At 39.3% G+C, this 15,815-nt stretch overlaps 1 protein-coding gene across 2 annotated transcripts in view; it reads left to right on the top strand.

Moving 5' to 3' along the window:
• Positions 1–2,315, top strand: part of VRK1 (VRK serine/threonine kinase 1) — a 34,520-nt gene extending 32,205 nt beyond the window's left edge. For both annotated transcript variants that reach the window (XM_082057991.1, XM_082057992.1), the window contains exon 13: positions 951–2,315. In XM_082057991.1, the coding sequence (XP_081914117.1) occupies positions 951–1,033 (83 nt within the window). In that variant the 3' untranslated portion in view covers positions 1,034–2,315. The remainder of the gene's footprint in view (positions 1–950) is intronic.
• Positions 2,316–15,815: the final 13,500 nt, after the last annotated feature.

The following is a 15,815-nucleotide window of genomic DNA, read 5'->3' as shown; positions in this document are numbered from 1 at the left end:
AAACAGAAAAAAAAAATACCACGACTAGGAAATGAAGAACATATCATTGTTACTGCATTTGTGAAAATGATAGTGATTTTTATTATACGTAATATTTTTTCTCAAAGTGACTACAGCTGAATGTGATTCATGCAGATGAGCTGTGGTGGTGTGTGGTTTGTTGTTGTTCCCCCCCCCACCCCCCCTTTCCTGCTAGTGGACAAGAAAGAATCAAAGTGCAGGGAGTTTTTTAATACTGCATGTAATTATGGTCTCTTTGAATAGCCTGCCGGCCAGGTTGGTTAAGAATCTTACTTAGATGGCACTGCTAGTTTCGTCTGTTAATAAAATATTGCCAAATAATAGCTTGAAATCTGAGGTAAAGTTGCACTGATAGCTGAGCTGATTTAACAACTTAATGCTGCTAAACAATAATCTTCCTCTTTTCTACCTGTGTGTCTTCCCCCTCCCCTTGTCTAAGCTCCACTTGCATGCTCTAAGATGCTGCAATTCACTAAACTATGAGAATATCAGACCAAAAAAAAGTTCTTTGCCAGGTTATAGAACTGGATCAGCTCAGCACAAGGTCCAAAAAGCACCAAAAATAGCTTAATACTGGGAGAGATCACAGAACTAAAATTTAGCACGTGAGGTGTAAGGAAGGGTTAGTGATTTTATGAGGATCCGATTCTTCATCTTTTGGTGAAGGTGAGCTATTAAATTGTCTTACCTGCATGTAATACTACTGTTTAAGAAGCTGAATTGTACAATGTGTTCTTCAGGACAAAATCAGTGCCCAGAAATTGTCGTTAATTCCTCTGAGTCAATGTAATCTGTGTGCCCTCCCCCCTAGTCAAAACTAAATGAATGATTTGATTTGATCTGGTTTCTTGAATGACTTCACATATTCTCTTGCGATCCATATCTGTTATTGTATTTTATAGAAAGTCTTTTATTTGTTTGGATTGTAGATGCAGTAGCTACCAGAACCCGGAAGAGGACCTCACCAAAACCCAGGAAAGCAACAGCAACCAGAAAGAGAGTCCAGAAGTAAATAATAGATGGAGCAACAAATTAAGTTGCTCTTTGGGTGATCTCTGGGTTTTTTTCAGTTACTGTAGCACTGGAATCTCTTCCTTTCCTTTTAAAATGATGAATCCTGTAAAAACATGAACTGCTGTTTTGTACCTATTTTTGAAGAATAAATGTTTTATTAAAATATTTGCATAATTTATGCATACTGAAATAGTAATACAAAATTTTGCCAACTTTGAAGTGAGGATGCATTTTTATTCTTTATATACATGAATTCATATCTTAAAGGCAAACTAAAAAAAAGTGCTTTTTTCTGCTGTATAATATAGAAATAAGGCCTTATTTAGTTTCATTATGGGTACTCTACAAGGAACAGCAGTGTTGCATCCCATTTCTTCTGATTTTGAATAAAGTCTCACTGGAGGTCACTTAGATGTACACTGAGATGAGGTCTGAATTGATAGGGACATATTTTAAATATTTCTCAAGTGTTTGAATTGAAAACAGAACATAAGACAAAAAACCATATTCTTGCATTCTAGTTTGTTATAAAATGTGTTTAAACAATTATTTGGAGGGTGGGTAGTGAATTTTAGTTATTTTTTGCGTAGTATTTCTGTTTGCATCACTTTTCCCATTATTCAGAGTTTATCTGGAAAGAAAGAGACCAAAATTTCAGACACAGGGCCCAGGGCGAGGAAAGGAACCAACTGAAAAACAATGTACATTCTCAGCCCCTTCCTGCCCCCACTCAGATTTTTCTTTTTGAATGAGTGAAAAAGCTTGAAAAGTTGTAATTATGAAGAATAACTTTGTAAATGATCTAGTTCCAGTGAAAGCTTAACGTACATGTGCTTCTCATAACAAAATAATGGTTTACCTTTTTTTAATTTTTGAGAAGCACGTAATCTTTCAAAATCTTTCTTAAAAAGTAACTTCCTTGCTTGGCTTTGAGTCTTCAGAGTTGTGAGTCAGAAAATGCAATGCTTAGTTTTGGTATGAAATACCACTTCTTTTCATTTAGATACTGCAAAAATACATATAATTAGGGCATGAACATCATTTGTACCAGGGAGATGACTTTATGAAGTTTGGCAAACCAAAAGGAATCTGTATGAGCCAATGGGTGGTGTATTTGTGTGGATGTCCAGTGCTCTGCTTGCTTGCTTGTGTATCACCTGAGTAGCTACTCAGTGAAATAAATGTGTTGTAGTATAAAATGCTGACTGGAAGATGAGGTTATGTTTGGAAAACAAGTGAATCTGTTCTTTTGAAATAAAACTGGAATAACATACTTAAAAGGTCTAGTGTCTTCTCAGTTCTGTTCTGACTGCTATTATATATAGATTCATTTTCCTGGGTACTAGCAAAGTGTGGCTGACAACTTCAAGCAGAGCATTCTCTTTGTTTCAGATGTAAAAATAGGACTGCTAAAGCCTCTCTCATATTTAAAACTCCTCAAATAAAACTATCATTTTAATGACTTCATTTAATCATTTTGTTCAAAATGTATGTTACACTATTCTGAAGAACTGTTGTCAGGAAGGCATATTGTATTCTCTTGCTTGTGTTGCATACTCAATGTCATTCTTTTGTAGTTTAGTTGATTGGTGTTTTATTTTTTCTTAGTAACTTTAGTAACTTCCTTGCTTTATTTTCCAAGTTTTCAAGGAGCATGTTTTCTTTTGACACTACCAAAGCCAAATGCACCAAACACAGACATTTCCATATATTTGAAAAGAGTGTTTTGAGGTACAGATTTCATAAGCCAGCCCTGTATCTTCACACCCCCAAAATGTCCTGGAAAAAAGTCTGTACTGGCAAGTGTTCTGTGAAGGGAAAGGTGCTGTGCTTTCTATTCTAGGCGAATGTTGTTTACAGAGCTTGTCTCTGCTCACGAGAGACTGTGCAAAACTGCAGTCTGCTCAGGCAGGAACATCTCTGGCTCACTGGAAGCTGCAGGGACGTTTGGGTGTGGGACGATCAGGATGAGCCGAATAGAAGGCTGCGATAATACCTGCACTACTACCCTGTGTGTCGCATACAGTACGTGCTTGCACACGTGTGTTTTAGCTGTTTTGCAGAACAGCGATGGGGAAATACACCACTTTATAAGAGGTGGAGAGTGTAGCAGGTTTTTGTTGACATCCCTATTTGAAAGTAAAGCCCCTAACACAAAAGCAGCAAGCTGCCTTTAGACTGCATTTACTGCTCTTGATGACTCCAGTTGTGTGTAAATATTAGAAAACAGCAGGGTCCTGCATTCCAAGAATCACTTGAGCAGTGCCATGAAGACAAGTGTCCTTACTGGTATTGTAGTCACACTCCCAAGCTCTCCTGCTGTTTCTAATCTGTGCGCACAGCCGTGAAAAAAACTGGACTGACATTTACAGGCACAGCAGGGAGACACTTGAGTAGGGAATGTTAAAGACTCCGCTACCTATGTTTCAAAGTGGCCACCATACATGATAAATCTTCACAGGAGAACTAGTCGGCACTTCAGCTAATGGTGTAATGAGGATATTGATAATGAAGCACAGAATGCTGCTTTTAGTGCTTGAACATTTTGTGGACAGATTGTTTGTATTTTTTTCCCTAATCTAAAATATCTGGAGAGAGAATCAAATTCAGAATGGGTATAAGGTATTTTTTTAGATGGTGCTGGATAAATAATTTTTACAGGAATATTTCCCAATAAGTTAATATAAAATAATAATGTAATTCCTGATAACTGTTGCAGCTAGCATTAAGAAGGGGGTGAGTTGCTTTCCTGAGTAGTTTGACAGACTTTACTCACTGCTTTGTCCCAGTGAGCTGCCAGATTTGGGATGCCATAATACCAGTAATGCAATTAGGTTTTCTGCGCGTTGTCTGGTTGACTTCTCAGTTAAGAGTTTCTTTCCCTTTGGGAATAAGACTAGACAGACTGTCATTTGCTATTACTAATTCTGCTTAGCATTATCACTGGAGCTTTTTTGTAATTAGCTATCTTAGTTAGCTCTTAAATTTTAATAGCCAATTGAAGCTACATTTTAGCCAAGTTCCATATCTAAATTGCATTCAGTCCATTAACAAAGTTGGTTAAAAGGCTATTAAAACAAAAGCCAATATATGGTGGTTAGCACTTACATGTTTGTGGCGGCAGCAGTACCAGCCTCCCATGAATAGTCTCAAGAAATGGCACTTCCTTCTAGCAAAGGAAGTGCACAAACAATGGCCAAAGTTTGTTTGGGGAACAAAGGCTGATTATACAGAGCACTTGTAGAAAAAAAAAAGATAAAACTGAAGTGTGTCTTTTCTGGTAGAAGGTGGGAGAGATGGGGAGGGAGATGCAGAAGGGGGCAATTAATGGTTCTGCTCAGATTTGACAGGTTCTGGAAAAGCCAAATAAACAAAGTGATGTTTTTCTCCATTTCAGCTGATCAAAATTATTAGCAAAACCATCTGAAGCACCTTCTGGTGGAATTGTCATCTTGCTGAGTTTAGTTTGTGAAACATCCTGCCAGACATTAAAAAAACTGTAAGCATGCCAGCACATAGGCTCAGAGCACCGCTTCTCTAATTGATAGACCCTATCATTTTCTTTTTTTTACTGAAGACCATGGCTGGATACCTCAGCCTTCCGAGTAATTTAGCGTAGCATCAGTCTGAATTTTTTATCCCTAGGAGCACTTGTTTAAATTAGATTTTTCTCCTCTTTTCTTTCTTAAGGTGTAGACAGGAGATTAACAGCCTTTGGATCATCCTGTGACAAATAATGCCTTTCTCAGACTTTTCTGCTTCTTAAAAAAAGATATCTTTACTATTGTGAAGACATCAGATATTAATACTGCTGTAGTTTTAATAGTCTACCAGTTGCTGATGGGTTGTTTCAAGGGTGGTTTGCAGTGCCCTGTATGGGTGATGGTAGAAATGTGTCAGTAGCTTCATTGTCGGAGATGTGAGGCAAACCCCAGGTTATGCCTGAACAAGCAGTTTATATATATATATATATATATATATATATATATATATAAAATATGCTTTTACCATCATATATAAAGGGACATCTAAATTAGAGTTTCCATAGTGCACTGGTTCCATTGTTAAACAAGATATAGAGCTGGTGCTTATTGAACATGAGTCGGATCCTGTTGTTTGTAGCTGCACTGCAACATCAAACCGATTGGAAAAGCTCCGTGGCACTAAGTGCCAATTCCTTCACCTCCCATGCTGGGTTGTGGGCACTGGGCTTTTTACTATGATGCAGTACTCAAAGGGAGAATGAGTATGCTTTATCTGTCTGAGGACTGATTTTCGTGATGCCCCTTCTCAAAGACAGGGCAAAAGCAGGTGCGGTGGGACCAACTTCTCTGGAAGCTGGAAATTCCTGGAGTCCTGCTTGGGATCTTACTGCAGCTTTATGCAAATGCATGCTAGCTTGCGTGCATTTTAGTGTTCTTCCCTGATGTTTTCAGCGTTGAGCAGCTGAAGATTTAGAAAGGTGATTCCATTAATTCTTTGCTTCATTTTAGACCTTCTTTATCTCTGTGTGTGATACCTCTGTAGCAACAGTTTGTTTGTTTGTTTGTTTGTTTTTCCTTTTCTCCCGAAGGGACATAGAGAAAAGGGAACATAATTTTCCTGCGAACTGAGTTTTGCCTGAATGCAGAGTAAGCCAGACAGCTCATAAAAATGCAACAGCTCTAATTGGATGCTACCGACTAGTTTTCTCTACACTGACGTGCCATGTTTTTAAAGATGAAGTCACCAGCGGTATTGCACTTGAACTTCTTTCTCATGGTCTGTGGTTTATCTTACCCCGACCAAAACCTATCTCCTTTCAGACTGGAGCATATCCTGCCTTTGCAGGCTTCCACGCCAGGTTTTAAACATGGTTTTTAACTCACTTGCATAAAAATACCTGACGCATTTTCAAATGGACCTCAAGTTCCACATCTGCCTGAGATACTGACAAGTGAATCCTGACAGCTTTTTTTTTTCACCATTGTGAATGCTGCAACAAGCCAAAACTGAGGCTTTGCATTTTCTCATGGATACCCCAAAGGGTAAAAGAGTTGTGGAGGAACTGTCATTTGATGGGACAAAGATTGCCTCCCGTATTTCTATTCCTTGTCTTGGGAGGTCAGCTTTCCAACCCTGCAGACCTTGGCTGCTGTGATGGGTTTTTCTTAAGTGTACTCAAAAGAAAAGTGATGAGAACACAATGAGGCAGCTGTGAAGTACAGTAGAAGTAAAAAGAAAATATACATTTTTATGAACTTTCCTGAACTAATTCCTTTTGCCAGACCACTCCAGACATGAAGAAGCTGGCACAGTGGTAATCTGCATCTGTGGCTTCTGAGAGAATAAAAACGCTTCCTTGGCAAACAGAGCAAGAAACCTATAAAATTAGGGATTAATATGTTCATTTATACAGAAGCAGTGAGAACACAATAACATGAAATACAACCAAGGAGGATGCATTTAGAAGACAAAAGAGCCCTGGAAGGGAAGGTACTTAGCTTTGTTGAGAATGCAAACTATAACACGCAGTTCTGGGAATTGGTGAATTGCACAGCTGAATGTTAAAAGAAATTACTTCATTCCACAAGAAATACACGATCTGTGCCTTGAAAATCTGAAGGTACTTTCCTTTTCCTTTCTGCCAGGAGAGGGGTGGAACACTGGATCCTCTTGAAAGTAAGTAACCCTCCAGCTAATTTTGTCTATCTGCTGCTAAACCTGAACAAAAATAGTTTTACTAATAAACTGAATTCCTTTCTGAAAACAGATATATCTAAAAAAAATAAAAGGGCCTTTATTCTTCCGTTCTCACTAACCTCTCATTACGGAGCTATTTCCTTTGGAATGGTGCGGGTGGCTCTGTGCTAGCAAATCTGCAGTCTCTGACTCACTTCTAATAATGCTTGGTGATAGCCTAGCGGAAGGTATACAGTAAACACCACCATATTTAGAAGACAATATGGTGCTGAAAATATCTGGACATGGTCTAACAACTAGTTCCTTCTGTCACTGACAGAGCTGATCATCAGTAATTTATAGGTGCTGTGTTTTTTTTGTTTGGTTGTTTGTGTTTTTTTAACCAGTGTTTTCAAACCTGGAAAGACATGGAATTTAAAACTCAGCTCTATCCAGACCAGGTGTTGCTTGATAGACCGCTTCAGAGACTGGCAAAATATTTTGCCTCTGTTATCTTCATACATTAGCTGGCTCCATGTGCGGCAATGAGTTGTCTCTCTGATTGCTTGTTTCCCTTCCTCAAGTCAAAGTCGTCCTAAAAACAATTTTGAAACTCATCATCCATTTCTCATATAAGTGCAGCACAAGGTTTTCTCTAAATCTGACCAAAATACTTTTTTCTCTGAGTGAAAACTATTCTGTTTTGGGGATGAATTCCGGTTGTTTCAATGGAAAGTCTGACTTTTCTGAGGTGGTAGTTCCCACAATATAATTTGAAGCCAGTAAGAGCTGCAGGTATCCAGTATTTCTGAAAATTAAGTTTATGTTCCTCTAAAATGCACCCCTTGCCTGCAAGAAAGTTAATTATATTTTTGGCTGTTTAGCACACTGCTGAATTATTCTTTAAGAGCAGTGATAGAAGCAAAACCGCAAGAGAGGCCCTAACAGGGAATGAGTAATTCATAATTGAAATTGCATGCTGCAGCACAGTAACTGTGAAGCTAACCCACAGAACTTATGCTTGAACTTGACATTCCTTGATTAACTGAGGGCACTGTGACCAAGGTAATGAGGAACCGCAGGAGTGAGAAACAAATGTCATGAAATGTGTTTGTGTTTTTGCTGTGTTCTTCACAACTTTTGCATGTTGGCTTTGTTTTAAGCTTGTTCAAGAGGTGGTTGTCTTCTTACCCATCTGCATAGCACCTGGTGTACTAGAATGTGAGATACTGAGTGCCAATGGTAAAATGAATTTTTTTTATTAGTTGCTTTGCTTACTTCATGTCAATATGCTTCTTCCTTCTGCCTTCCAAGGGAATTTTCGGGTTATTCCAACAAGTAGTTTAGCTGTATTAGACTAATTATTTAGCCTCATTAAGCTAATTGTTAGCCTTTTTGAAATGTGCGTTGCCCTGAAGAGCACTGAAAATGAGGAGAGCCAGAGCAGACCTGAGGCACTGGCAGGCCAGGGCACAACAGACCATTGTGCTTATAGATGACGAAATAGGTTTGCTCTTCTGGACAGGCTCTCTGCTTCTTGCCTAGGGTTGAAGATTCAAGGTGTGGGCTTTTCCTACAACAGTGGTTTCCTTGCTGCTTCCCCGTGATCATATCTGCCTGGAAAAAGCAAGACAGAGCTGTTCACTTTCCGTCCTTCCTTCATCTGTCTTTTTCAGTCATATTCAATCTGATTTCTTCCCCCTTTAAGTGCAGACAACCGTAATTACTATTTGATGCACTTTTCTTATTAGAGTTGTGCATGCAATGTCCAAAGCCCTGGGACCAGAAGTGTGAGTCCTGCACAGGTACTGGGGACCCACTAGATCCCTGTGGGTCAGCTGGGATTCACAGCTTGGCAGGGGCTGTGATGCTACAGGGAACCTTCAAGGGAACACCAATAGTGAAGAAGGGTTTTCTCTCCACTCTCCCTTATTTTCTCTCCTTCTGTTCCTCTCTTCCACCATAGCATCTCCTCAGATCTTTACAGGACCTACAGACATTGCTTTCCCATTCCATCCATTTTCCCTCTATTTGTCCCCACAGACATATCTGAAGACTCATCAGAGAAGCCCACAGTTCACTGTGTTCCCACATCATGGTGTTGCCTTCCACAGTCTTATTAGTTTTTCTGAAAGACCATCAAACTGGAAATGAACAAACTGTACCAAAGAAATTATTTCTTCTGGAAAACCATTTTATCTACATGTGTGCTGTTCAAACATGAGACTTTCATAGGCATGATAATTTTTTTTTTGTGTAAATGTGTTATCTTGGTATGGTTTCTTGGGAGTGTTTGAATTTCTTCATGTATTAATGGTCCACAAGGGAGAGACAGCATAGATTATAAGCCCATAATTATCTCATGAGTTCTCAAGAATCTAGACTGGAAGATGGACAAAGATTTTTTGTACTTCCACTGTACATTCCACTGTGAGCTTGTTCACTGTAGAAACCTTCCTGAATGCATGGGTAGCCCATGTAGGTCAGCAGCAAGCAATGTGTCTGACATCTTAAAATTGCAAGTTTTATTTGAACTGCAATACTTCTTTAGAAAAGTGCCAGAGCATATTATGTGCCCAACAGCTGATCAGTCTAGTGGAACACCAGCCAAACAGGGATCCAAATCTCTGATGGCAAAGGGACTTGCATCATTTTCTCGCAAAGGGACTTGCTTCATTTTAATGAAGCATTATCAAATGTGGTAAGGAAGACTTTTTTAACCTTTCCAACAGGAAGGTTGGAAAGAATTAGTGAGTTTCTGAATGGAGCACTTCCTCTCCAGAAGTTCATAATTTCAAACTTTAACTGAGAAATGACATTCATTAAATAGACTGTTCATAAAGAAGTAAATGAATGTCTGCTAAGCTTTTTCCATTCTTTTGTTGTCTTCGTCACAACCTGAAGAAGATATCTTTGTCTGAACTGGTGAATTTCAAACTGCCCTAACAGGCACATTCCTGTTACAGGCAAGAGCACACCTGCTGTTGTATCACAAGCAGTGACATGTTTCTAGGATATGATCTACTGGCAAGTTAAAGCCATTGGCCCCAAAAAGACTATCAGACTTGTGTGCATACCTACATACCTCACATCAGCATTTATGATCATTGCCAGTTACTTATGTTTGTGCTAGCCATGGCACAGATGTGATCTGTTCTTCCCCAGTTCCTGGTGACATCCCAGTGTCTGAAGAAGACATTAATTAAGAGGAAGGGTAGGGAACGTCTGGTGGGTGGATGGGAAAGAGGGATTTCAGGATATCTGGTCCACAGACACTTGTAATCAGGAAGTCATAACTCCCAACAGGTCCGTGTACCGTCACTGCTGCCTTTGATACTGGTCTACTACCCAATTTACTATCACCAGCACTGTCACAGGATACACTAGATTTTCAGTCCTGTCATAAGTTCCTCCAGGTCTTAGTACAGAATCCGGATTTCTTGCTTTGTGTTTCTCTGGAAGAATCAATGAAACATACATCAGTGCTGAATTTTCCGCATCAGATTTTAGTGGTAGATTAATCCTGATAATTAATGAAGCATTATCAAATGTGGTAAGGAAGACTTTTTTAACCTTTCCGACAGGAAGGTTGGAAAGAATTAGCGAGTTTCTGAATGGAGCACTTTCTCTCCAGAAGCCTTTTATTTTTTTGTCTGTGAAGTACAGGCCCAGTCTAAGCACTGAAACAAGATGGGGGAATAAAACTTTGATATGTCTTTGATCATTCAACCTCTGCAGAAACTCAGGGCAAATCATTGCTACTTCTTTCTGTTTTCAGAACAAGGTTTTTGAGAGCAGTCAAGTTCAGCAATTACTATTTTGGAAATTTAAACGGATCACTAAAATACATTCATCTTTTTGCTTCCTCCTCATCAAAGTATTTGATTACCATTTGATGGCTGGAGGACATCACAGTCAGAAACCCTTTGCCTCTCACTGTTGTATCCTTTGCAAAGAAGAAGCTGAGTTCAAGACCTGCCCCAGAATTCATACCTGCTTTCTACCTCCTTTTGAGAGGTTGAGGGGTGTTAAGAGTTGCTCGTAGCTTACAGAGGGCACACACATAAGTGGTACCAAATGGAATTGAACTATTTCTGAAATGTCTAAGAGTACCTCTGATGTGGAGCACAGTTCTTTTAAGAATTAGGGCATGCTATTCCTCTACATTTCTTTGCTGTGGCAAAAATGGACAAGTCAGTGGATTAATTATGTAAAACTTTTATTTAGTTTTGCTTCACAATAATGATGGGGATAGCATGTGTAGAAATTCATTTTTACGTTCAGGATTTCTTACAGTTAGCCTGTTTTACCAAAGTTAAGGTTCAGTCCCTTCTCTGTCTGATTTGTGTCCTTATCAACAATCCTGACATTTTATTGATGAGATATAAATATGAAAGGGAAGACTCTACAAACTAAAACTCAGAAAAAGAGCTTTTTATTAAGGCCTTTCCCCACCCCCCTTAAGCTGTTCTATCCTCCCTACCCTACAAAATATAAGCAAGCACTAGAAGAGAAGAATTAATCAACAGCAACCAAATGATATAAAGAGAGACATTATTTTTCACCTGTCCTTTTTAGAAGGGTAATTGAAAGAGGCAGAAGTCAATTAAATTTAGTACACTAAAACAATGTACAGTACTGTGAGTTCCTCAACCTAATGGATCAAATATAGTTCTTTAAATCCTTCCAATTGCCAGTCCAAGGAGAGAGAATAAAAGGAGGCTTTATTTTCAGAGTTATTATTCAGTTAACTGTAAAATAATTTTCAAAGATAAAAAGACATCCTGACTGCTTTATTTAGTGTGGATTCAAGTTGGAATTTTTTGTTCTTCAAAAAGTTTTCATCACCAGAATCTCTTGCCTTCCTTGTTCAGGCATTTAAAACCCACATTCAGACCTGTCAAGTCTTATACTTGGAGAATGAAACTCATTCAGTTGATTCCTGTCTTGCACGTTTCTACAGATAGGCTGGACATCAGTCAGAGAGTAGATTCACATTGCAACTAAGCCAGTCTAATGGGTACCTGGGGTCACTGGCTCAGACCCATTTCTTTTTGCTGTTCCCTAGTTATGTGTTCCTGCCCCCTCTGCCGTGCCAGTATTGTTGCTCATTCGAGCCTATAGTGAGCTCAATACACCTGCCAAATGTACAAGCCTTTTGTTAAAACAGGGGTTGGGTCTTTTTGTTTGTTTGTTTTCAGAAGAAAATTTTAAAACCTCTTTTTATCTAATTATTTTTTCTTCTTCCCTGGCCCTTAATACTTATGTCATCTATTACTGGGCTGGATGTAAATCATTGATGCACTGGCCAAAAGTAGTAGTTGGGTGGCTCTGAATAACTGTCCTGTCCTAACAGTCCTACACTCCTTTCTGAAAAATTCCCTTCCGCCCTCAAACAGTGGAGAATTAGCAAAGTACCTGATTGAGCTGCTTCATTGTGCCTCATCACCGATATTTTCCTACTGAGAAATACACATAGTCAGTAGCATGTAAAAGTCAATTATGGAAAGCAAACTTTTGCAGGCCAAAAGAAGAAGTGAAAACCTTACAATTACCTCAATTTTTACATCATTGCTTCTAGTATTGGAGCCTCAAGTACCCCAGGCATTGTCACTCTCAGCCTGACTCTTGTGCCACATTTTGCTGCTCTTCTTGTCACCAATTAAGCAGGTCAGGAGGTTAACTCTAGAATGCCCATTTCAAGCTATTCACTTTGTAATTAGAAGAAGTGCTGGCTTGGAATACGATAAAATGATTTAGAATAATTTCCAGGGCTGTCAGGACGCATGTGATAGACCTATGGCTCTGGATGTTGAATGATTGGCAGGGAAAAGTTAGAACCAGTTTTCTCCTAAGCCACCCTGTACAGGTTCTTGTGTTATAATAAAGCTATGATTATACAATAGATGGATTTGCTTATTCATGAAATGGATTACCAGTAAGTGTGTGAGGTGGTCATGACATTATGTTTCACTGTAACATTGAAAAAAACCCAAAATACACATCCTTTCGTGCAAAAGCAGTGGTCCACAGGAGAATCTATTTGTGTTGGAAGGATAATGAGAGCATTCAAAATTTTAGACCTTCACCTGAAATGTGCATGTCTGAAGCTTTGTGTGTTGTAATTATGAAGGGAAGACATTCTTCCCACAACTATAGTACTTACTTGAGAGAAATTGCAAAGAACGTGGAGTGTAAAAATCATTCTTGATATTTTAAATAGTATTGACTAGCCACTCTAAAGATTTCAAGGGGCTGCTTGATAGAGACAATAGAGAATTTTCTACATGTCAGCTTTGCAGAAACATTTTCTATATTTGATTGTTTTCTTGAGTGCAGCAACAGAGTATACAAAACATTTGGCATCAATAATGATTTCATACATCTTTCTTCCAAAGATCTCAAGCTATTCTACAAACACTGAGCCTTACAGCCTCAGTAGGAGAAGGTCATATGTAGGAGCTGAGTACCATCTTCCTTTCAAAGACAGAGAAACAGGGGACAAGAAACACTGTTCAGCTTGCTGAGCATCACATGCTGAATCAGATGCTAAACTGCATATAAAACCCCCAGGCAGTACCTATCACTTCCTCTCCTGGCCCTTCATACAGGTCTTGAAAAGCATTTGTTTTTGATTCACTGTCCTGCTAAGTTATTTAGGTACAACGTTAATGTCCTATGGAGGCCTTGTGGAGTAAAATAGCCTCAGTCCATCAAGTGAAATCTAAGGAGCTAGCTGTAGTAGAAGCTATACAGGCTCTTCTCTGAACTCCTTTATCTATCTGTCACAAATTAAGAGTAGTGTGAGTATGTCCTCAATTATTTCTCTTGGTCAGTTGCTTTTAAATACCAGGGGCTGCACTGAACTCATCATCTGGCCTCTCCTGGGCTGGGAATTACATTAATCACCCTAAGATGGCAAATGTATGTGCTGCACCAACCAAACATTCATATGGCTGCCCATTTCCCAAGTCTTTTAACAGTTAAAATATAATTACCTGGGTGGACATGAAATGGTTGACTGAATAGGTTGTGTCATCACCTTAATTACAATGCCAGGACTCCTCTGGTGTTACGAAGGACAGCAGTTAGCTCATTTCTGCCTCTTGATCTGAGGGAATCTTCCTCATGTTCACAGCAGGATGCTGGGAGTCAGCATGCTGCTGGATACAGTGCCTGTTCCTGAGACTGGATTAATTTTAGAGCCTTTCCTACCCCTCTTTCAGAAATGCAGAAAACTCAGCCTGCTTCTGAGTTCTTTGCACTTTATAGATGACGAACCCTATGCAAAAGCAAATTCTGATTGCTTTATTGGCAGCAATTAGCAAAATGTCTCCCATTACATTCCTGAAATCTACTTCGTAGAAGTGGGGAAAGTGAACTGATATACATTTTCTTTGCATTTTGAAGAACTGTTTTTTTCAAAATGATGGCTATTATTTTATAGGAAACTGCTAGTACATAATTCAAAAAAGACCATGTATATTTACCTTTTGAAATACTTTTTACAATTTTTCAGTTTTCTAGTAATTCTATGATTGCAATCCATTCATCAGTTTGTAGGATGAATTTAAACTATGTATTCATAGCAGGTGTTTTCTAAAAAAAGGAAATAATAATGCAGTAAAAGTCTTCAGTTGTTTATACAAGTTTGGCTTAAACTGAAGGTCTTTTGTAATGCTATTAAAAATAACTGTGCTTCACTTTCTGAGGGTAGTGAGGGGAGACAAAACTGGTGCCTACATCTTCTGAAATTTCAAGGGGGAAATTAGATTGTCAGGAAATGGTTTGAAACAGATGCTCAGGTGTTGTGAGGAATGCAAACTACGATGTCCAGCATTCCTAGATGCATCAGTGTTGAATACAGCCTCTCTGAGTAGACATCCCACACTCTTTTGTATTAAGTGTAATTAGCTCATTACAGAAATGTGTTCTGTCTTTACCTTCTCACTGCTTGCTATAGCAGCATGGGAAGAAGTTGACCCTCCATGTTACTTAGTGTTTTAACAGCTGTATATGCAAAATCTCCACTGCTTGTTGGATTGCCTGCTTGAAGCCAGCTATGGCCTACCATCAAAAGCTATTTATCAGGTTTCATAGTGGGGTGGTAAAACCAGTAGAGCCACAATATTATGTTTGTGGTAGCCCATATAGGGGCCAGGGTATAATCATGCAAGGCCAGCTTTTTTCGGGAAGGGACTTCTACAATCCAGTTGCCTGGTATTCACAAAATGGAATGTATCTCTGCACATGAGTTTGCTCAAGGACAGAGGAAGCGTGGGAGGACACACTGAGGAGGATCCTAGTGAAGTTTGGGGGTGTAATGTGGGAGCAAAGCTTGAGACTACAGAGAAATTCTTCATCCAAAAGTGGATGGGCACTTGCTAATGCTCTCTTCTCCCACTTCCCAGTGGGGTCTGCTGCACTTCAGGCCAGTGTTAAGCCATGCAAAGGGCCCTCCTACCTGGAAAAGGAAGATTGTGGCCATGGCACATGAAGCATCCTCGAGGTTGAAGGGTGGGCCAGGTCTGTAGCTCAGGCTTGTCATGTGTGGGACCAGGGGTACGACTGGGAGATGACAGCCTGGGTGTCCATGCAGACTGTGGGGCTCTGCAGGTCCCTGGGAGAACAGATTTAAGTGATTACAGTGAGGCTCAGTCAGGAATCTGCTGTTGTAGGAAAACCTTGTTTTTTACATGCAGAAGAAATCCTCTTCAGTTGGGTTATGGCTTCTATTTAGCTCCACCTGCAAGTCCATAAAGGCATTGAAAATTCCCAGTATTTTGATACTCAACTCAAGCCCTGTAAAATACACACTAGACCTACATCACAGCTCTGTCTGAGAGACTGCCAAAGCTTTTAAAACTTTATAAAGTTATAAACATATATAAACTATATATGTACACTGGAAACAATCCAGATGTGAGAAACATCTGAGAAGGCACATGGTAAACACAAACTCAGTTACTTTTTTATTACATAAAAGCTACAGGTTTGCCTCAGAACTACAGAGCTCTGTCTACAGCAAATTTGGAAAGCAGGCTGGCATGGCTTAAGGCAGACCTATTTCTGTGCTGGAGAAGTGATTTCACAGGTATTTGGGGGATTTGAGGGAAAGG

Source organism: Streptopelia decaocto (assembly GCF_964273445.1).
Source record: "Streptopelia decaocto genome assembly, chromosome: 7".
NCBI lineage: Eukaryota > Metazoa > Chordata > Aves > Columbiformes > Columbidae > Streptopelia > Streptopelia decaocto.
The sequence above is the reverse complement of the archived record's forward strand: the minus strand, read 5'-3'. Positions and strand labels throughout refer to the sequence as shown.